Here is a 23852-nt window from a genome sequence, read left to right as displayed (position 1 = left end):
AAGAAATAAGCAATTCCCAACTGCTGTGGACTCTGCTTTTGTCACAAAAAATATTCAAGATTTCTTCCTAAACTATCTCACAGAATCAGTTTTATTCTTCATAAATATCTCACAAAATCTAGGTTGACACTGATCAAAATGCTCAGTGTTACGTGAAGCTGACCATCTCTGCTGGTACCAAAGGGACCTCTCTGCCATATTGTATCCGATCTGAAGTGGGCAATATGGGATGTTGGGGGAAGATGTTTTCCTCTGTGGCTTTTAAATGGGATGGTCTGGATTCTAACTTCTGCTTTGGAAGATTAAAGTTATTGATTTGCGGTAGCCAGCAGGACGTTACTTGTGAAGGACATTTGCTGTCCTGTTTTTCGCAATATACCCAGAGGTATGTGGCGTTAATCATCTTTGGAGGGAAGGGGATGTGTGGTGTGAGTTCACATGGCAGACCTTATAGCTGACAGTCTTACCAGGAGCCTTTTCCATTTTATTGTGTGCTTGAAATACTTGCTTTCATACAGAACAAAGTGTAGTAGTGTCTGAATGTTTGCTTTTTGTGACGTACATTTGTGATAAGCTTTTTTTGTTTACTTTTTGTTTCTTGTCAAACTAACTCTATGGATGCTTATTCTTTACATCAGCAATGCCAGCAAACTGAAGTGTGTGTTTTAGTTTGTTTTCAGTGGCTTATGTAGTATATTTCAAGTATATGACTTAATAAAATGTACATTTACCCGCAGTGATTTATATGAAGGTATGCCATTTAGTTGTATTTCTGATGGTTCGTTTTTGACAGGAACTTCTCCTACAACTTTGTCAATTACAGTAGCTGTATGTCAATAACTATAATAAAGGTTTATTTATATTGATGGATGGTATGCTGTTTCATTACTGTCATCTTTGTGTGTCTGTTTTCTTTCTTACACGCTTGGAATTGTATTACAGGTCAGAGTGCACAAATTGAATAAACTGGAATGCTGTAGAATGTGTTGGGTAAGCAAATTGATTTTTTTGGTTAGGTGCTTTTATTTTAGATAAGATATGCTAAACACACTTCCTTTTTATTTCAGCTACAGAATCCATCTAAAAGATCTCCCCATAGACACCACAGTTTTTCTCTCCAAGTGACTTATTTCCAGTAAAACTGTTACAATATAGTCCATATTTATAAAACTTGATACTATATACATTTGACGTATAATTTGTATTCATGTAGAGATAATTTGTGTTGGTAGAGCTGTTTTATACCGGCACAGGATCTATTAGCGTAGTTGCAGCTATATTGCTTTAGTGGAGCAGCAAGGGGGGAAGAAAGCAGTGTGCATTTATTTGACCAGCTTTACTGTCAGGTGCTTTTTTTTTAAAAAAAAAAGGATCCATCTTTGTTTCATGATGTTAGTACTGGCTTCCATTTATACTAAGAATGAAAAGGGGATGTTGGATGTCACTAAAATGTGCCTTCCTTTTAACAGTTATGCAATAAAATGTGTTATGCTAGGTTAATATAAACCATAGAGCTGCCCAAATTACATAGCTGTGTCAAGGGTTGTGAAATTATCCCAGGAATTTACTTAGTTTGTGTTTGGGTGGGTTTGTTTTTTTTTGGGGGGGGGGGGGGTTTGTCTGTTTTTGTTTTTTTTTTTTTAATAGTGCTGATTATCGCTGGATTCCCTTCCCCTAGCTAGAATTGTTTGGTGTTTTCCAAAAGTACAGATTTGACCTAAAGACACTTGCTAAGAGAAAGTTAGTATTTTTTAGTTTGGTGGTTTTGGATATTTTTTTTTTTAGGTAAATTGTCTAAACATGATCACTGAACTCGATATGGGAAACTACTTAATTGTGAATGCTTAGCCAAGGTAGTTCCATGTGGAATTAGTCATGTAATGGCACAAAATTTTTTGTTATTAATTTTCTTAAGACCAAAAGGTCTGGGATATAATAGATATTATAATTTGAATCTTCGGTTGTTTGTCAGACTTGGTCTTTCATTTCTTCTTTTCAGCAGTTTCTTCATATACTTTTTACAAAAGAGATTTAAGCGATTTGTTCTTGTTTAAAAAAAAAAATATGTAATGCTTAACAGTCAGAATTCTACAGGTCGTTAGTAGAGTGTGCCTGAAAATACTGCTGTCCAGCCCTTATTGCTATTTTCAAAAATGGTTTTACTTTTATTTTGCTTTTTGGAAGAATGTTATCTTGTAGTAGTAACTTGCTGTGTTGATGGGCAAGTTCAATGCAGTTGGTAATACTGCTGGCTAAAAATGTTCCTGTCGTTAAGCTTCAGTTGTTCTAGCGACACAGCTACTTGTGAGGCTCTGCTGTGAGCTGATTCGGCTTCAAAAAGGTGCTGATTTTTTTACATGTGTGCATGTCATCATGGTGTTTTCTGCTTGTTTGTTTATTAAAGCTTGTCTGCGTATCTTCTCCAGTGTGATGCTCTTTGGTACCTGTCGCATACATGCTACATGTCAGTATTTATGTGAAATCATCACTCTTGGAGTCAACCTTAGAGGTTTTACCAGGGAGGCCAAAGAGTGAAAAAACATTATACTGACCATATAGGTTCAGATAAGAAATAATCAATAGTATAGTTTGATGAAGCTTGCATTTACTGATGTTGCTCTTGTTTTGTGGTTATATGGAACATCTATTTCTGAGCAGAGTTTTGCTGAAGTATTTAACATGCAATTTGCAAGCTTCTTGGTGAATATGTTAAGACAGTTTCTTCTGTATTTATGTGTGTGTTTCCTTTTTTCAAAAGCAAGCACTCAAAAGATAAAGTCTTGGGTCATCTGAAAGATGTTGCACGTCAGAGTAGTTAATGCTGCATATATAAGGACAAAGTTGTCTCTCTGTTGCAGTGTTTACTACATCTATTTGTTTGAGGCTTTTTTTTTTACTTATATTGAAGCAGATTCCTGCTATAAAATGTACTTGTAGTTTCACTTCTGTTTAACTATGCTGTTATTGTTTATCCCATGTTATTCAAATAATGCAAATAATTTTTTTGGCCATGTGACATCTCAAGAATTGGCAGACAGAGCAGTGGAAGAAAAATGCAACTGTCCAATTTATTTCTGCAGAGCCCTTAGCATTTCGTATAAAAAAGAAGAAAAAAATGGTAAATAAGAAATCATGTAGGTTATGTGAACAATCAAATTTTTTTTCTCTAGCAGTAGTCAATAAACCACCAATACTGTTATGCAACGCCTGGCCTTATTAAGATGGTCAAAAAGGTATGTTTGATTTCTTGATGCATATGTCACTCATTTTAACGATGCTGTACATACATAATTTGACCAAACATGGTATCTAGTTAGATAAATAAAGAGGTAACTTTGAACAGAAGGTTTGTTCAGAACAAAATCGCAATTACTAGTAACAATAGTTTCCTGAAATCCTCATTGCTCTCTATAGATTTTTGGTCCATATTGGTGTGATTCTGACTGGTAACAAAAATCTTGGAGGATGGAGAAGGGAAGGAAGATTAGAGGTGAACCCCAGCCGTACTGGTTCTTTGTGCTTTTGGAAAATGCCAAATAATTCTAGCCAGCAGGAGGGAATCCAGTGTGAAACTTGTACTTGATTAAATAATTCTGCCTTCATCTTACTTTCTGTTACTGTTCAGTTGAGGCTTTTCATTTAACTTACGTTTGGGGATTTTTGATACTGTTGTCAGCTCTAATGAAATGTTATCAGTTGTAATAAAGTCCTATTTAAGTATACTAAACTCTTTGATAAACACTTACGTTAGAAATCTAATCTTAAGAAATATCTTATTAGGAAGAATTTCATTCCTCTTTAAAACTTTATTATTTTTAAAAATATATATAAAAACGTGAATATGTGCTACTAGTGATGTTTTTCTTAGTTGTATGAACTGATTTATTCTTGAATCTTGTTTGTGATTTAAGTTGAAAGGTGTGTTTTTTCTTTTATCTGGTATATCTGAAACTCAAATGAGCTACTTTCCATCTACAACGTGTATATCAATACGCAACACACATAAAGAGCTCATATGAAAGCCTTTTTTTTTTCCTTGTAGTAATATAAGGTCTGTTGGAAGTCTTCAGCAGAGTCATGAATAATATTTATTTTAGCCTTTTAACAGGAGCTTGCTTTCAAAAGACTAAATCCTTTAGTTTCAGTTTTCCTTTATTCCATTCTGCGAAAACATAGTCTGGGTTTTCATTTAGGCTCACTGGAGTGATTTTAGGTTTTTCTTTGTTATAGCAACTGTAGCTTACATGCTAAGTAGTAAAGTACCACTAAAAAAAGGTTTAGAAAGATGTATTTAAACCTACAGCCCTTCTTTGGGCTGTTCAGAACTTGACAGAAGTTAATATTGAAGGTTAAGGTAATAACAATGTGTGTAAGTTTAGTAAGATGTTTTAAAACTTCCTGTTAGAAAAAAATGTCTTAAGGGTAACAGAAAAATGCCACGGATGGAAGATTTTCTAGTTCTTGGTTGTCATCTTATGAAGATGAAACATGAGATGTTACATAGAGAGTCAGGTTTTACTAGAGTCTGTGTACTATTTCCAGTCTCTTCTTCACAGGCTGGCGTGACAGAATGTACTCCTTGTACTCCAGTACAACCTTGCAATAAAGAAACAGATGAAACACAGATATATCTTAAACTGTTGGAACATACTGTGTTTCAACTGTAGACAAAGCTGCATGGAAAGATCTGAGAGTTGTACGGTGTTTTCCAGAATGGTTTTCTGACTACTATGTGGGAAGAGGAGATAAAAGTATTCAAGCTGGGAATAGAAGGTGGTGAGACTCAATAACAAACAGAAATTCTTAAAAGGTTGCCTCTGCTTTTCTGTGCTTTAGTTACCCTTTTATGTACCCTTTCAGACTGAAATTATTTTTCTGATGGTAATTTACAACTTAATTCATCAGTCTTTCATGAGAGACAGGACCACACTGGTGAATCTAGCAGTGTTGTTCAATGCTCCTGAGAGCCATTAAATTGTTGACAAGAGCAGAGCTGCAGAATGGGAAAGTAAATGATACAAAGACGTGTGACACTGGACTTGTGTTCTGTACTGTGTTAAAGGGTCCTCTTAATAAGTTTCAGGGGAAAGGGGTGGATTATGGCTGCCTATGGAAGGCTAGGTATGGGAAGTGGCTTTCTTTTAAAACTTTAAGACAGCATAGACAGTAGTCTACAAGGCTGTACCTTTGTGCAGTAGCACTGTTATGGTCAGCCTCAGTTATACATTTACCTGTAAGATGCATGGAAATTTATGACACCCAAAAAAATTATGCTATTTGAAGCCCATCTCAAATTCTCATGAAGGCTTGGTATAAATGTATCTCGGGCAGTTGGGAACTTAATCTGGCAAGGATTTTTAAGATTCTTGTATTTTTATAATTAATTATTTGTATTGGTGTCCCTTTTAAGATATGCATTTATTGCAACCGAAATATCTTTGAGTTGGGAATTAGTTCAGGGAGTCATCTGTTTACTCACATTTCTAACATCCCGTGGTCGTCTTTATTTTTTTTTTGTCCCTTAAGCCTAAAATGCATATGTTTGCAACTCTTGGTTTTTCAAGATAGTCTTGAAAGAGTAGTCGTCTTTACAGATTCAAAGGGTTTGCTTTATTTCATCTCTTTTGACTGCTTTATTGTGCCTGCTCTTCTCAAGACATATGGTGTATATACTGCAAGTGCTTTAAAGCAAGTTTTTCATCTTTCTTGCTCTTCAGAGCTTCTAATACAGACTTTGTCACAGTTGGTTTCTTAAATATATTGTTCTCCTGTATACAGCGGTAAGCTATACTAATTCACTTTATTGAGTAGTTCACTCACAACCAGGAGTTTGTCTTTTGTTGTATGTCTTGATTGAAAGTCTTCTGTTGGCACTAAGTAAGATGGTCTCTGTTAGAATCATATAATATAGGAGAGAAAAAATGAATGTACATGCTTACTAACTGTAAGTTTGCAGACTGTTTTTCTGTGCGAACAGTTCTTGGTTAGGACTGCTTTAGCAGTTCTTTCAAAGGAATTATTCTCTTGGTAAAACTTTTAACTCAGCTTTCTATTTAATACAGCAACTTTGATACCTTTTTTTCGCATTTAATTCTGTCCATTGACAGAATGGAGACATAGCATCGACATATGTCTCCAAAGTCTTTTGGCTCCTAGTAAATACAAGATTATATGATGTAAAGAACTGTATCTGTAAGATTTGTAAATATATAACAGATGAGCAAAAAGCACCGTCAAAATAAGCATAGAATTATCCTTTGTTTAAAATTAACTTCCAGCTAAGGAGAATTAACCTTTCTTCTGGAAGTGCCAACACAGAATTTGAGTACAGTTGTTTAAATCAAGGTTTCTTCCTTTCAGATTTAAATTAGAATTGATAGTTTTGTTCATTTTGGTATAAATCATTCCACTTTAACTAAAGATGTGAGCTTATTTTTCTGAACCCTGAAAGTCAGATTGGTAAATTCCTTGTTGCTCAAGGGAAATGGATTGAGAAATGTCTTTGTAGATATTCTCCTGCTGTAGCTCTGGGCCTTGAGGGGGGAGCGCACACATTAGATATATCTTGTAACTAGAGCAGAATGGCTGAAAGCCAGTTAGTCAGATGGAGATGAGTATTGTTTTTTCTTCCTTGCCTCACTCCCTCTGCAAATGTGGTCAGCTTCTGATCACGATTGGGATGTTCTTTCTTTTGATAGTGCCTACAGCTGAAAGGGGGGGGTGTGTGTGCATTGGAAATGTATTTTAGTCTTAGGGTAGTGCTCAAATAACACATTAATAGTCTCCCATCTACCTGTGCAGATTCAGGTGATGCTTCTCTTTACTGTAGGTGTATATATATGGATTTTATGCACGTATCAATAATAATGTATTCTGAAGTCCTCATTACGATGATATACGTAAAATAATAATATTGTTATTATGAGGTAGTCTTTAGAGGAACGGTGAAAAAGAGAAGCTTAATGATTGTCAGGGATAAAACTGTTATTTTCTCCAGTCACACTAAAAGCTTTCTGTAGCTTGATGGAAACTAAGGGCTTGTGGCATCAGCTTTTAGTTGAAAATCTCTGGCCTTTTTTTATGTGCGACTAGAATTGACCTTCAGGATCCCCCTTGGCTCCTAGTGTTAATCCCTTTCTGGAAATGATGATGAAGTAATAGCTGTTAGAGCCTAACAGAGAATTTATAATAAAAAAAAACAAACATCAACAATTATTAAAGTCACTTTAAATTTTGACCCTACATTTGAAGGCATTGTGTAAATGTAATAACATCTTGTCTGTGAATAACATGGAGGAATATAAAACATAGTGAGGTGCCTGTATGATGCCTAGAATTAGAGGTAGACAGAGAGCGTACTGACAATATGTTGGTTTATTCTTCTAAAATATGTTAACCAGGTTATGGTTAAAAGAATTTAAAATGTGTCATTCCGAGCTATTTGTAACTGTTTAAGTTCTGTGGGAGTCACTTTTACAGAAAACATGTGGTTATATACTGTAAAAGATGGGGTTTGTATTTTCTTTATGCATCAATCTTCTGTGCTATGTTTCAAAGCAAACAGGAACAGACTGAGGTTTGCTTTTGATACAACACAGCATTTAAAACTCCAGTATAATGTGCAAAGGGTATGTATTATTGAAAGACTTTAGCATGGGGTTTTTTTTGTTTTCAGTGTAAAGTTGCATTAGGACAATATTTTTTATCGTGCTGTTAGAGATCAAAGTATGACTGTAGTAAATAATCCTCTTTGGCAAACATATCTAAATATATAGTGCTAGCTTGCATACTGTGCTCCTTACTTCAACAGAAAGCAAGAATTGATTGTGGGCTGTCTGCCAGTAGGACAACGGTTTGTCTCTCCATGTGGGGAGACCATCTTTTGTTGGTACAAAATGGGATTATGCCACTGCCAGGAGTCAGCTCCACTTTTGCCATTATACGCTAGGAGTCAGTGACAGCTCCTTAATTATTGCTTTTGTCTGTAAAAAATTATCCTGTGTGGAGAATGTGTCCTTTCTTGAAATCATTCAGTAATGATCCTGTGACTTTTATAGTGTCTACTCCATGTTTACCGCCAAGACAAGCAAAGGTGATGTCTTTGTGTGTGTAAGGTTGCCAAATCTTTGTATCCATTTTATATATATATATATATATATATATATACACACATATATGTATATACGCATGCACATGCAAGCATCTAAACTGGCATGTTGAGAACGGAAATTAAATTATTCTTCAACTGTTGTTGGCCTTGCATGGCTGATGTGGTTGTGCTAGCATCCTCAACAAAATATTCTTAGAAGTGCAACCAACTAAGCACAGGTAACAGACTACTGAAAATACATATATTAGTATATAGTTTCCTTTGAGATGATGCTAATTCCATATCAGTTTTTTTTCTTCTCAGATATGGTGCAATAAATGCATGGAATCAGTAGAAATAATTTTCTAGGGAATAATTATATAAAATTTAGTGTAAATAAGGGCATTTAATATCAAGCAATGAATTTGTTTTAAGGTAACAGTCTGTTAATATTTTTATAGAGTAGGATAACATAGAAATGTAAATAGACTTTAGAGTTCAAGCCAAGTTTACCAATCTGCATCAATATCTAATGCAAGATATTTTGTCTAGCCAAGATCACCCAGTGAGCCTTAGGCACCTTTTAAAAAGTATGTCTAGCTTTCAGAGTACTTTGGATGCACAAATGTTAAGAAAAGGCACTTAGGTAAATCAATACATATTTTACCTTTTCGCTGAAACAGTGTTGTTTAACTGCTGGTTTGAGATAACTATAAGGTGGAAGAGCTCAGTTGGCTGTCTCATGAACTGTTCTTAATGAGCATTATGTTATTTTCCCCTCTTGTTTTTCCAGGCTGTTCAATTAACCCCTAGACGATGGCTGAACTTGCAGGAATACCAAAGCAAAAAAATAATGGCAGACCATGGGGTTACAGTTCAGAGATTCTTCGTGGCCGATTCTGCAAATGATGCCCTGCAGGCTGCTCAGAGACTAAGTAAGTTGACTGATAATGAGAGTCATCTGCTTCACCAGATAGCAATCTGGAAAATAAATTGCTTTCTAATAGGTTATACATAATCTTCAAATTGAGCCTTATTGAAAAGGTTTGGTATATTATCCAGGCCATAAATATATGCTTAATTTCATATGTGAACAACAATTTGTAACAGCAACATATAAAACTTAGTTTCTAAATTTTTTGTATGCAGCATGTGACATGAAGTCTTTAATTAACATTTTTCATATAATTTTGAATCATTCAAAATTCAGAGTAACATCATGAATGGTTGCTGAGGAAATTTTTTTGTTGCTGTATACCTGATGTAACTTAAGGAACTGAAGTAAATGAACCTGTGTAAAAAGCTGGTTTAAAAACCCCCAAACCTCTATTAAAAAAGCAAAGGAGAAAAAAAAAATATAATTGTGGACTTTCCATTTTAAAAGATATTCTGGACACAGTCCACTTTTGCTGACCCTGCTTTGAGCTGGTGGGTTGGACTAGACAATCTCCAAAGGTCCTTGCAACCTCAACTGTTCTATGATTCTACGAAGGAATAAAATATGTATGAGAGAATTATGCACGTGTATATTTGTTCACATGTATGTTTGTCCATATGGAGAGAAAAGAAAGGTGAGTTGTTACCTATCATCAGTCACTAAAGAGCTTGACAGTGGCTGGGAGAGAAGACCATGCTTCTGGAACTTCATTTTGGTTCTCTTGACAACACCCTGATTTTAGCGTGGTGAACATAAGATGATATTGTGGGTCAGAAATTAATAGTTGGAATACCTTTTCTCTCAAAACGAAATGCGTTTTAGTACATTTGTCACCCATTTCTAACTCTGAAAGACGTTTTCTACTTTTTAGAGTTAATAGTACTTTGCATAGTTTTCCTCTTTTCATTTAGCTTTTGTTAATATTAATATATCACACATCAAAATGCCAGAGGCCAGACTTTGTTGTAGTGTAATTATGCAGTAACAGGAAGTTTTTTTGTTTTATGCTTTACATAATGCACAAACCACTTAGTTAAATGCATTTTAGATTTGCACACTGGAAAGTAAATTAACACAACTTATATCAAAGATCTCATCAGACCTCAAGTAGCTGAATAGCATTAGCATAATGGCTTGCTAAATCTCTGTAACTTTCTTCAGGTGATGTATTTTTCAGTAATCAGAACCTTCTTATGGCAGCCAGTACATTTGATAATATATTTGAAACAAAAACATTAAATGCAACTGTTATGGTCATTTGTCAGTGCAAAATGAAAAATGCTGATGCAAAGCAAAGGTCATAAAATTGGAGGGTTTTCTCTTGTCTGGATGTCTGAGAAACTCAGGAAATGCTAACTGAAGCTGTGGCAGGTATTTAACAAATCTTACAGCACTTAAACTGTCCTCTTCATGATTGAACTCATAAATGGATCGGTCTATCCAATAACTATTACTATTCTCGATCTCTATAACTATTTGGAGAAATAAATTACTCCATTAAAGGCAGTGAACCTCTTCTGTTTTATGATGCCAGATTTATTTTAAATAACTTCTGTAGCTTGCTTGCTTTGCAAATCATGGAAATATTGGCCTAGTAAAAAAAAAAAAAAAAAGAAAAAGGTTGAAATTTCAATAATCAAAAGTAAAATCTCATACAAAAAATTATATGCTAATGAAACTTTATCACATAAATTGTATGTATTTTAACTGGGTTGGCTTGTTAACACTTCAAAAATAAGTTGTTACCTTTTCATTTTAATGTAATTGCATTCAACCAGGGTGCATTACTGGGCATTAAAGAATTGTGGTTTATAGTCTGGAAGCTATTTTATGTTGAAATGATTGACACTCCATTGATCCATTAAATAATTAACAACATCCTCATAGTTATTCTGGTAGCGTGCTGTCGTTGTACTTCTAACATGCACTTTGAAAAATAAGTATCAAGAACAGCAAGTTGTTGTTCCAAGATTTCATCAGATTTATCTTCTTTATGATTCTTCAGACTAGTAGTATCTCTGTCACTCAGGTTTATCTGCACAATTTGATATGACCTGCCATGTTCTGAATATACAACCACACAAAGTAAAAAGTTTCAATCAAAACGAAAAGCTTAATCCTACCGGAGGCACAAAAAATTCCAAAATAAAATAACATATTGGAGATGGCTTTGGGATATTCTTGTTAGACAGGCATTCTGCAGTAAAAAATGGTGAAAGGAGAGGTCAGTCACCCTTGCCAAGTCCTGCTCAAAAATCTGCTAGTTTAGACACTGTATACCACATTGCAGTTGTCTTTAACTTTTGCTTCTGTGAACAAGAAAAGATATGTGCTAACATATTTTGAAGATAAAAATAGAACAAAGTTATCAAAACTTGAAGGGCAAAGGTTCAGTATTTTTCTTGTAAAAGGACGTTCTTTCTATAGGCATGTTATCTTGAATACAGGAGAAACAGTAGTTTTTCTTGAATCTTAACAGCATTGCATCACTCACATGGGTCTGTGTGTGTGATGAAGGGGTACAGGTAAGGAGATTGAAATTCCTGACACGGAAGTCTTTGTGAAGTCACGTATTCACAAATTAATTTCACAGTTTCATCAAATACTACATGCTTGACAGAGCTGTCTGTACTGCTGCAGTGGCTGTGGTCACCAATTTTGCTGTTGTTGGTTTTCCTGTTAATGCAATGGAAAGAGATGGGATTAGATAATTTTTGCTGCTGTCTTCACTTGTCAGGAAGGTGTTAATGCCTGTGTTCTTGAAAGGGTTTGCCTTTATCAAGTATCAGCAGTTTTGTTATAGTTTGCTCATTTTCTCTGTTGCTCTCTCTATTTTTATTAATGTGTACACTGAATATGCTGAATGTTAATTTTCTCAAAGATTTTCAAAACTTACCAACAGCACAAAAGGCAGTCTACAAGGAATTTTTAATAGAATTAAAGGATTGGGGTTTTTTCTCCTAAGATAAGAATGGCAGATGTGGAGAAAATTAAAAAGTCACTAATGTTGACTTCAAAAGAAGTTGTACACAATAAGGAATACAGAATTAGGCCCCAAGGAATTCATTGCCTTCTACGTGCTAAGCAATTTTCAGGTGTAAGTCTTACAGAGAAGGCAGTATTTACAGCATACCAAGAAATGCAGTCAAACACGGTTTTCTGTTTCATGTTAAAATTCCTGGGTTTTCAAGAGAGGGAAGAAAAAGCCGTTGTGTTGTTTTGCTACAACAGTGTGACATTGCTTGATCTGCCATCTGAAGAAACACAACCTGTAAACAAGTTTTACTGTTCTAGTGCAGCTATTTAACAGAACAAAGTGAAATATTTGGGAGCTGTGTTTTTGTCGGAAATAAAAGATCATCTGGTTGTTCCTGCATTAACTCACAACTCTTCTGATCTGATTCTCATTTAATGCGGTGGTATGTTAATATGGGCTTGTTTAGCCAGAGAAGGCATTTCCTTTCTTGCTATTTTTTTCCCCCACCTCATACCGTAGTACTGATAGAAGGAAAAAATCCTTGTATATGCATACATATACCCACGCTATCAGGGTGTGCACATTTTCATTGCTTGTATCGGGCAGATGCGCCGTGTGTCATTTCAGGGTCCATCGTTTTCTCTAGCCTTCTCCACGAGAGGCCCTTGAGTCTGCTTCAGCTCAGGCACTGTTCTTTGTGTTCTGCCTGATGGAGAAGTTGTTAAGGGAACCATCATTTTAAACTAGTAGGTGGACAAAGCTGAGAGGGATTATAATTATGCCAAAGGGTGTTACTATGTACTGTCAATTGGCTCTTTGAATCAGTGGAGAACTTAGAGGTGGTGGAAAATGCTGACAATCCTAAATCAATGCTGGAAGCTTGGCATGCATTTCTTTTTCTGATTTTTAACAAAAGCAATAGAGTGCTGCCTGTTGCCACTTAGAGTGTTTCATTACATTTAGGAATCAGTCAGGTGCAGTGTTCACACTCTATCACAGAGAAATGCAATTGAATTGAGTGCAAGGCTTTTTATTCACTCTTCTTTTAAAAATGTATAACAAAATATAGTCTCTGCGTGTCCTATTTCTATTGCCTTATGCATGAGAGAACTCATAAAATTTGGCTTTGGACGGAAGGCATGCTTTTTGTATCAGGCTGGAGAGGTAAACATGTATTTTATAAAGAACAGAAGAGGTTTATTGAAGCCTCTTTCCATGAGGTCATTTACCTGTCACCTATTATTCACCATTTTTCAGAATATTGTAAGAGTTCTCAGACATGTGATCAGCAGTCTCCTTCCTATCTCAGCCTGCTGGGCTTTTTTCCCTTGGCTATGTTTCATTTAGATGAAAGGCTGCATCTTCAGATGCTGTCATAGATCCCTTATCTGAAAGTTCATCTTTCCAGTACAAGTTGGGAACACCACCTGAACATAATTTAAGTTTAGAAGGGATCAAAAATTGATCTTTACCTTGGTAATGTCGTTTTTGTATAGATTATGAAGAAATTGTTGGTGATAATGCTGTCTGCGTTTAAGCTAAGCTTTTATGTTAGGAAAAATGAAAAAGATCCTTGAACCTGGCATTTCTGATGATATTAGAAATGTGAATTTAGGTTCTTTTTTGTTATACCAGGAAGAGCTTTCTATGAGTGTCCTGTACAGACCAGCCCTCTGTTGTTCAAGCTGTATTTAAGTAGCTAATTTACTCCTCGATCTTTGAGTTTGTTGACTGATCTTTTTTTACTGTCATCATGTACTTTGCTTACATGATTTAATTGCCTTGCTTCTCTCCATCAGGGTAAGTAGGAGAGGAATTGCTTCCTTCAGCATTTCTGTGATTTCCGTATTTCTTGCCATTGTATGGTTCACTGTGTGGTAATATTTTTTCACCTGTGCGTAATGAGTTATTTCTCAAAAACCCCTATGTACTTAGTCGTTACAACTAATTATTTTTTAGACCACTTAGGTTACGCTTCTCTGCATATGTTGAAAAATCACACGTTGCAGAATAGTGTTTGATGGAGCTGTACGCAAAGAATTGCTTGCTGCTAAGGAACAGCTCTCCCATAAGTCCTCTTACTTTCTCTTAACAGCTTTTATTAAAGTTCCTTATACTTAAATTATGGCTTTCTGAAACTATCCTTTCAGGCAAAATAATGTTATAAGTTATTGACTAATATGATTCTATTCTCAAATGGGTACGTATTTAGAAAACAGTCTTTTAAATTTAATAGAGAACTAGTGGTAGTGGAGCTGCCTTTGAGCATTTTTGAGCATTACTGAGCGTGAGTTTCTCCTTGCAGTTTTAGCAGGTTTTCAGTTCATGGATTTTGCCTTCTCCAAGTGGTGAAATCTTAAGACTAGAGCCTATCTGCATTCTGCTGCAACTACTCAATTACAGGAAGGACCCGCTAATGCTCTGTTACTCCCAGGCTTCATAGGCACCTCCTGAATGCATCCATTTGAAAGCGCCACAAAATTTGCCGTTGTCTGTGGTTTTAGTCTCCTCCTGTCCCTTGTTCGTTTCCTGTTGCTTTTAGAGCCTTTCCTCATTGTATCCATTTTCTCTTGTTTCTTCCCAATGCCATCTTCTACCTTGTAAGTTCTGATTGAGAAAAGCCGCTTCCATTTTTGTGCTAGTCAGTTATATCGGGCCCTACTCACAACAATTATGTAGCTGTTCTGTCCTGCTAAAAGCCACTGTATCTTTGTATGTGTACTTTTGTGCTTGTTCAAGTGCTTTGCTGAGACCACTATTTACTTAACAATAGCGGCCATAGAAATTAATGTTTCTGTGTATGATCAGAAAACAATCATTGCTAACTGTTCAAATAATATTTTTCCTAGATTTGTCCACTTTGAAATGGTTTGATTTTGTGAAAAAAATATCCAAATTGTTGTGCCAAAAATTTTAAAAATCTCACTCATGTCTGCAAATGATGAAAACAATAGAGGAAAAGTTATGAAGGGAATGCCTTGTTTGTTACAGTTATTTAAAGTAATTTTTTGTTAAAACCTTAGTAATCAATATGTCAGTGGTCCAATTTATTTACCCTATCTACTAAATGAAAAAGTCAGTCATGGAAAAATCAGAGGAGTTAAGAAAGATGTTAAAGGGTTATGTTTACTGAAACCTGCTTTACTAGCGATTTTGTTAGAAAGTTGTGGCAAATTTGCTGCGATACAGCTACAGTGCAAAGCTGGAGTATAGTACCTATTTGATAGGTGCTACAGGTCTCCTGATGGACCTTCTTCATTTGCTCTCTCATTGCTTTTAAGTGCTTTAACTTAATCTGTCTTGGAAGCCAGACCACACTGAGGCACAATTAAGGTGGAATTAGGGTTTGCATTTGAGGATTTCATATACAATGGGTGTTTGTACTGCTGTGTGGCAGGACCTTTCTCCCTGGACATGAGCCCTAAAATCGTACCATTTTCTCCTCTTTGTGTACGTGTTCTGTTTGGTTCATTTTGAATCTTGTAATTCCTGCTTGTTCTCCTTCTCCCTCGCTTCCCTACTGCCTCTGTGATTTGTGGTAAGAAACTTTATTTCACCAAGGCTGCTGAAAATTGGCAAAATTTTAAGCGCAGCAGTACTTAAGCAGTGCATTATCCTGGTAACCCTGCAAGGGGTCTCTCGCTTAGCTTTACTGCGTGCCTTATTCCCCCTCTTCAGCTTAGCAACATTTTTCCACGTAAGCCCTTGGCACCTGTGTGAAAAATGGGCAGCTGTCTAAAAACACACGCATTTATTGGTAATGGCCACATGTGTTGCGTTCTGCATGCCAGAAAAACAGGCAGAAAAACTTCCAGCCTCCCTAACTGTGATTTTGAGGTTTATTCTTTTTGAAACAATTAATAAAAGATTTTGTCAGAGCTTGCCACTGGGTATTGTGTTGTTTCAAGTTGAACCTTTTTGCTTCAAGTGAAATTACAAATGTTCGCTTTTGAAATATTTTAGAGATGGAAATTTTTCAAAAGACCCTCTATTTCATGAGGAATTACAGAAATAGTTAATTTCAAATGCATTGTTATGAAAGATAAAACTGTTTTGTTTTTCTTGTCTGTTCCCTTTGTTAGAAAATTACATGCTGAGTGTGAGTCAGTAAATGCAAGCTTGAGACTGCTTACAATAGTTGGGTATTTTATAACCATTCTTCGTCACCAAATGTCTTCATATTCAATAGATTTATAGTAATATGAGTAATGGCTAGGGGGGTAACAAATCAAAATCTCATTTCAGATGTTTGACACTAATGTTGTGGTGACTTATTGTTCTGTGTGTTGGATTTCTGATCAAATTACCAAAATAGCTACTTGGAAGTAACAACACAAAGTAAAAAATACTCTAGAAATGGGGTGCTGAATTTTATGTTTAATATGTGCCATAGAAAGTGGTCATTTACAAATTTCAGTTGTGTTAAATATATTAGGGGATTTTTGTTTATAAAAGAAGGCAGTGACAGAAACCGTAGCTCTTGATTCAGGAATTTTAACAGTTGGTAAAAAATGCATAATTTCACAAGGAAGGTACAAGATGACTGCTGGTATTTATTCCAAACTTGTCACACCATATTTTATAGGTCTTCAAGGTAGTTTTGCAGCTGCAAAACAATAACCAGATGTATAATTGAGAAGCAGCTGCATGAAATTTTCATTTTTTTATGCATAAAATCAGAACCATTAGACACACTTTACGTATAAGGTATGAAACACTAAACAGTGTTGTTTTCTCTGCAGTACTAGCAGCTGCGTAAGGGAAAGAAATCACACCTTCTACACTCTCTGGATGCTCATCTGCTTCTAAATATTTGGGGAGCGATTACTGAAACAGAATTTCTTTCTTTCCTGTTTTTTGTTTCTCCTTGTTTGTTCCTCTGGCTTGCATTGGAATGTATGTGATAAAGCATTTGCTTTGGTTTTAATTTGTAAACCCGGCTTGTAAAAATCCATCTGTGACACTGAATAGTTTTTTGGGGTTTTTTGGGGGTTTTTTTTCCAAATCACCTGTATTCCTGTATTTATTGCTGCTGGTTTTATCTGAATGCCACAGTGTGTACCTTTCTGGGAATGTCCATTCCTGATGGAAGATAAATGAATTGTGCTGTCTTTTTAGGGTTCTGCCATCACTGACTGCATGCATTTCAAAGGAAAAACTGTATCCAAATATTTTGTTTCATATAAAATACAGCACTGTTGAAAGAAATAGCAGCTTATTTGAACAATCATTTAGTTGGCACTTGTATTTTCCAAACTATATAGGACAAGGTATAAAATAAGGGTTATTGCCCAGAGGCCATGTGTCACTTCCACTTGAGAATTCTTCTCTTATTTCCTGCGAAGCCTGATTTATGTATTTATTTAAAAGAAATCTGTGTGCTGATAGTTACCATAGCTTAGTGCATTTTTCATAACAACTCCTGCAAATATTGTGGGTTTAACTTGTGACAAAAAGGATCAGCTTCCCAGCTGGCAGTCTGTAGTTTTTCCTTCCTGAGCCTCATTACTATGGCTGTATTGGTGGTGTGAACTTCGCGGTGACTGTGATCACAAGAATTGTACATCTTTGCTTTACATGGTATAAACCGTCAGCAAAAGAAGTATTTTAGGTAATAATTTTGAAATGGTGTTTATTAGTTAGAAACTTGAAATGAGATGACAAAGCTTCTGAGATTGATGGATCTGCACTATGTAGGGCTGCATCGTCATCGTGATCAGTCTCAGTATATAATCTCTTGTGTCAAGGTGTCAAATGCATAATTGATGCTTATGCCTGTAAAATGTGGGGTGTGGGGTTCTTAAACTTTTTCATGGAAGTACTAGTAGCAAAATCATGTTGAATTGAGTTAGTATAAAATCTAAGAGTGGAATGATGGCAATCTAGATATAAGGGTAGTTAATTAGCCCTTTTTTGTAATATCTGTTAGGTATTTACTAGCAAAATTATTTCAGGTGGTTGGTAGTTTGGTAGTAATTTCTTGAAAGAAATATATAATCTGTTCCCTCCTCCATACCATGAACATTTTTATCCTTGAAAGTGATTTTATTTGAGGTTTCAACTTCATCTGCAAAGGGGGGAAATATGACATTAGCTCTGGTTACTCCCTCGTCGCTCCTAGATGTATGGAGACAAACTTGCATTTTGTGGTCAGGCCTCAGGTAATTCACATGGAAAAGAACAGGAGGAACTGGGCTAGATTTAGAGACTAAAACTGGGAAACTAAAACAGTGAAGTTCTGAGTAGTGATAAGTTCCTGCAAATTAATAGTTAATCTTATGCTGAAAAAGCAGCTCTTACTCAGATGCTTTTCTTCAGCTGAACTCTGAATTATTGCTCCGTCTTTTATGATTTCTTTTGTTGAGTGTTTAAAACAACAGTTCTGGTTGTTGCCCTGCTTTGATACTGTCATAATTTCCCTGATCTCCACTAGTGTCCCCCAGGTGATGCAGGGTACAGCAGGAAGGTACTATTGTTAGCTAACCACTTTCTGTGTATAATTCAATTGAGGAAGTTGCATTATTTTTTCTAATCTGTCAATTGTTTCCGTCAAATTTGTTATACCTTTTGTCTTTATGGAATAGGTGGTGGTTTAGGATGGGCTGTGATTGACGTGTACGGGTATTGGCTTGTACATTTGCTCTAAAAGCACGTGGTTTTGAACCAAACCAGAAATCTTCACTCACAGCTGGCCTTTCAACTTGTATAAAGCTCAGAGAGCACACAGCATACAGCCTCCATACCGTGACTCCCTTCCCCTCTTTTCCTCCCTCCACCTCCTCCATTCTATGAAGTAATCTTAACTGGTATTTTGCAAAGGTTAGTATAACTTGCGAGAGCTTGTTTTATCTTTAAAGATGGTAGCAATTTACAAGCTGATATTCTGAATACATGAGCAGTTGGGGAGTATGATCATAAGAGGCTATGATTATTATTTTTTTGGGTAGATAATCTCTACCTAGAATGGTAGAGCAGTTTTTGAAGCTGAGGATGTTCTGACATTTCGTTAATCTGCTACTTCATATTTGAGAAAGTGCTGTGAATTTAAAATATGTTTATCTACATTTCTTCAAATATTTGCAGTTTTAAGAAAAGTAAAATATTTCAACACACTTATGAATATGAAACGTGTCTTTGTAACCCTGCTGGATTCAATTGGGAGATATTATCTGACTTCCTGCATGCCAGTATATTTAAAATGAGAGACTAACCCTTGAGAATGTCATCACAAAAAACATTTGGGAAGAATCATGTTCAGGTTAGTTCCAGAAGTTAGCTATGCTCTTATTTTAAGTGATTTTTTTTTTTTTATTAAGAAAAATCTGCAGTTGACAGTTTTACCTATATGTGGTATATTCTGCCCTGTCCTACAGTTAAAGTTGGCTATTGTTTCTTGCGTCTTTGTGAAGGAGAACATTTTTCTTGCACCTCCCCTGGGCTTACTTCGACTGCTCACCTGAATAAGATAAATAGGGCCAAACTTCAGGCTATAAATCTTAAATATATTTATTGTTCTAAATGCTTAAGAACAGCCTCAGGATTTTTGCAGAAAGTGGAAGGAAAGGCAGCCATGAGAAGTTTACTGTATTAATAGTTAACGATGTAAAGTCACTGGGAAGATTCACCACTGCTGCACTGCACTTCCCTCTACTCCCTGCCAAGTCTTATCCCTCTATTCCTCCAGTTATTCATCTGTGTGTTCTAGTAGTAGTTGTCCTAGTGTGTATGAGTGCTGTGCTCCACTGAAGATTGTCATAATGACCCTGACACTGTGTCAGCATGTCCAAAACCCCATCTTGTTCTCGTTACCGCAGATAAATCTTTTACACAGGTTTTTGTTTGAGCTCATTAATGTTCAGTGTGGTTGATTTCCCATTTCTTATCTTCGGTGTAATACAGCTTTTGTTTTGGATGTGTTGGAGTAAAAGTGGAACAAGAGACAGTTGAGGCTGATTACTGCAAATTTAACTATCTTAGAAAAAACTATTCTTATAAAACTTCTCCCCCTACAAATACAGGCTTATGTCTCATGCCGTTAGGTAATCTGCCATTTAAATATGGTGATTAATGTGTGCTATAAATAACTTGCTTATTTTTATCTCTTGAGTGACATTCCTATTTGAAGTGCATATGCAGATAGTATTTATTTAGCTTCTTATAGATCAAAGAAACATCTAAGTTAGATGCTTAAAAATGCTTTTGTACGGAAAAGTTATTTTACAATTTTAAGGTGAAAAATTTTCATGTATTTTCATGTTTTATGTTGTTGGTTTCCAAATGAGAGTCCTGTGTCTTTGCAGTCTATTCAGCTTTGTGTCTGTTTTAACAATTTTAATGTTATGAGTTCTGATTTATGGCTGTTTTTTACACTGAGTTTTTGACATTTAGTACCTTGGAAATAGCGATATGTATGTGCTTCCATAGGCTGTGGTAAGCATTCCTTCAGAAAACTCTAGGCCAATGAGGAAATGAAATAAACTAGTCAACTTAAATACTAGAGAGATTTTTAAAGGCTAAAGTGCAGAGGTAATTTAATAGGAGTTGCGTGTCACCAAAGACGTCTATACAATGTGATACTTGTCAGTCGCTCAGAAAGGAATACAATTAGTGCAGTTAACAGCAGGTAGGGCAACGTTAATTATATGCTTTCTTGTCTCTCTCTGGATTGTTGTAGCTGTTTAGATCCCTCTTATTTTGCATCTTATTAGGTATATTATACCACAAGAGACTTTTGGAGAGTTAACTGTGACTATTATTTACACAGATGTAATTTATACTGCTTCAGCTGTAAGTCCTGAAGTTGACCTCAGCGTGAGAAAGGGGGAATGGAAGAGATGGGAGAAGCATGAACAAAACATCACACAAAAATGTTGCCTTTTAAAGAAAAATTGCCCTATTCTATACCTGACACTTCAATAAGATCTAGAACTATGTTCTGCAGCCTAGAGAAAAGGAATAATCTGCTGAAGCATTATTTTCAGCAGTTACCTCTTCTAATTTGTAAAGCAGGCAGACATGATTAAGTGACTGCACAGGAGATGAGAAGTGAGTTTTCCAATGTGGTAAAGCAACTTGCTGACCTTAACTTAATGAAATATTCATCAGTTCTCAACAGTTGTTGGGATGTCAGAGAGAGCATCTCTTCTTGAGGATTCATAGGAGGGGCCAGTGGGATGGTGCTTAGGTCACATATTTGTCATTTAAACAACAGACTAGCTGAACCTACAAACTCTGAGCTGGACCATGGTTATAAAGCTGGGGTACAGATATGATCATCTGAAAAGTTCAACACAGATTGGATTCACAGTCCTGCCCATCTGAAGCCGAGAGGCCGCTGAACAGCACTCTGCATAAACAATGTAAACATTTGGGATGTACTGTCTCACCTATTATGTTAGTCCCTTTATAGGTTCAAAACACCGAAATCAGCTGTACGTTCTCTTTCTTTGCGAACACAGTTATTCCGATTTTACATTTTTAGCCAGAAAAATCCCTTTTATATGTCAGTAATTGAGAAAGCTCCAAATTCCGCAGTTTGATACGACTGCTCACTCGTGATTCTTAGAGTGTGCAATTTCATTGAAATATGTAGAATTCAAGTTCCAAGCGTAATGCCTACCTGCAAAATCCCTCTCATTGCTCCTCTTGTAGTAAGCCTAAGTGAAACAGCTTTGCTGATTTCAACATCGTATTGAGATGCATCTTTTCCTGTAAATGCTGACTGCCAAACCAAAGGCTAATGCCTCTCTGTTCCTTTTAGATTCATTTTTCTAGGCTTATTTAATATTATAAAACCTGAAAAACAAGTCTAATTATAATGTAGATAGTTACATCTTTGCTGCTAAGGTAGTGATTGGAGCTTGAGATATAAATGCTAAGCTGTTAGAACTGGTGAGTAGGATGTTTGTATTCCCTCAAAGGACTAGGAAGGCTGTGCACCAGACGGGCTATTGTATGAGGAAGGCATGTAGGCTTCTAAATAACCAGTTCAGCACCACTAATAATGGAGACTTGTGTTACATGCCTACTGTATGTAAGTGTATATAATGCTGTCTTATCTTTTAACCAACTAAAAACTGCCTTATCGGATACTAGAATTTGGTTGTCTTATGTGTCCTCCCTCCTCCTTGCAAGTTCTCAAAAGGTAATTGTATATCTTAAGGAGAGTCACGGTTTGTGTTCCTTGGATTTAAACTTAACAGTGGTCGGCCTCGCTACAGACTGTTTGGTTGTAATTAGACAGAATCTGGTATGCTATCCAGCAAAGTGTTCTGAACAAAATCCTATGTGACAAATCGAATGCAGAATTGATTCAAATGAAATGCTTGGGCAAAGCAGTGTAAGCCTTTCTAAGTTCACAGAAAAAGAGAATTAGAAAGACTGGAGCAGTCAAGGGAAGCACTGGAAAGCCTGTAGTTGGCAGGAGCTTCTTGTCCTTCTAAGTGGGCATTTGTGAGGGTGTGCGTCCTCAGCTTTCCTGTGAGGTTTAAGAGCAGTTCAGCAGTTTGTAAGCTCAGATTCCTTCAAGGACTTAATAAGAATTTATGCAGACAACAGAGGAGATTTGTGGTCCATGAGTACCACGGGTACCTGTAGGTGCTGGGGAACTTCTTTTCTTTCTGCCAATAGCAATGCTTTAATCTGAAATGCAAGTGTGACCAAAATTGAAGAAATTACTTAAATCAACAACTTTGGTCACACAGTGAGTTAAAATTTGTATTTAATGATTTGCCTATTAGAGCACACAATATTTCTTACTTGATGATTATTATATTCAAAGATGATGATAGATGGCATTATCACCTGATGAAAGGTGTCTGAGGGGCTCACTGGCTGCATGGTGAGCACGGGGAGACTTCAAAACTTTTAAGTTATAAGGTTTATCTTTAAAAATTATGTGAAAGCACGAAATGGAATATAATTTATTTTGTTCTATGGGTCATGGCTTTCTCTGACTGAAGATTGTTCTTAAAAGGTACTGTATTTTTAGAAAGCCTTCAGTGAGACACAGGAAGATCTCATAGCATCTGAGATTTGCAAAGTTGTTCTATTGGTTTTACTTAGATTTTATTAATACTGTGTAAAGTGAGTAAAAATAACAATCCAGTGCTTCTCACTGTAACTGGGTGGCCCTGTAATATGTTATTGCTATTGCCAGCGACAGGCCATCAGCTTTGTAGTTTGCAGAGCCTCAGGACTGAGGCTTGTCAGACTTCCCCTACCTGAACTTTTCTTGACCTGCTTGCAACTGATTGACTTGTTTAGCTGTAACAGCATTTTTTTCTAACTGAGCAGGTATCTGTGGCTAGTTTGGTTTACTTTTGTTATCTTTGTACAATGCCACTGTGGTTTTACAGGAAATGCAATAATGCAGTGGAAAAATACAGCCCTGGTATAATAAGAGACTTTGAGAAGTGGAGGCTTAGGGTGTGATGTAGGAGAGTACAGGTACGGGGTGAGGAGAGGCAGTGCACAGGCTTGATGCGGGAGTTCCCACAGCTAGGAGTAACTCGCCAGCGGTCAGTTAAAGAAATGCAGACTATGAGTGAGATAAAACAGTTCTAGCGTTAACAAGGAAAACGAAGAACTGGTATGTAATATCCGTAAAAAACACTGTATATTGTAAATTCGAGTGACCCTGGACCAGTGGAAAAAAGAGGAAGTTTTAGAAGTGTGTGGATCCTTGAGTGAGGAAGGAGAAATGATCAACATGAACATATTTTTCCTCCCAACAAAGGACTCCAGATGGTGATGACTTGGTCTTACAGCCTTAGACCAGAGTTAAAATGTCAACCTTAGGACCCAGAACAGTACTGGAAGGTTGAGCATAACACCAGAAAAAGGGATAG

General features: G+C 36.2%; 1 protein-coding gene across 1 annotated transcript in view; it reads left to right on the top strand.

Annotated features, from left to right (window-relative positions):
• Positions 1-23852, top strand: part of SUCLG2 (succinate-CoA ligase GDP-forming subunit beta) — a 131674-nt gene that overhangs the window by 17829 nt on the left and 89993 nt on the right. The window contains exon 2 of the mRNA XM_037383339.1: positions 8883-9024. Within this exon, the coding sequence (XP_037239236.1) occupies positions 8883-9024 (142 nt within the window). The remainder of the gene's footprint in view (positions 1-8882; positions 9025-23852) is intronic.

The sequence above is a fragment of the Falco rusticolus genome, chromosome 4, assembly GCF_015220075.1.
Source record: "Falco rusticolus isolate bFalRus1 chromosome 4, bFalRus1.pri, whole genome shotgun sequence".
NCBI classification, from domain to species: Eukaryota; Metazoa; Chordata; class Aves; order Falconiformes; family Falconidae; genus Falco; species Falco rusticolus.
This window is presented reverse-complemented; position numbering and strand designations above follow the sequence as displayed.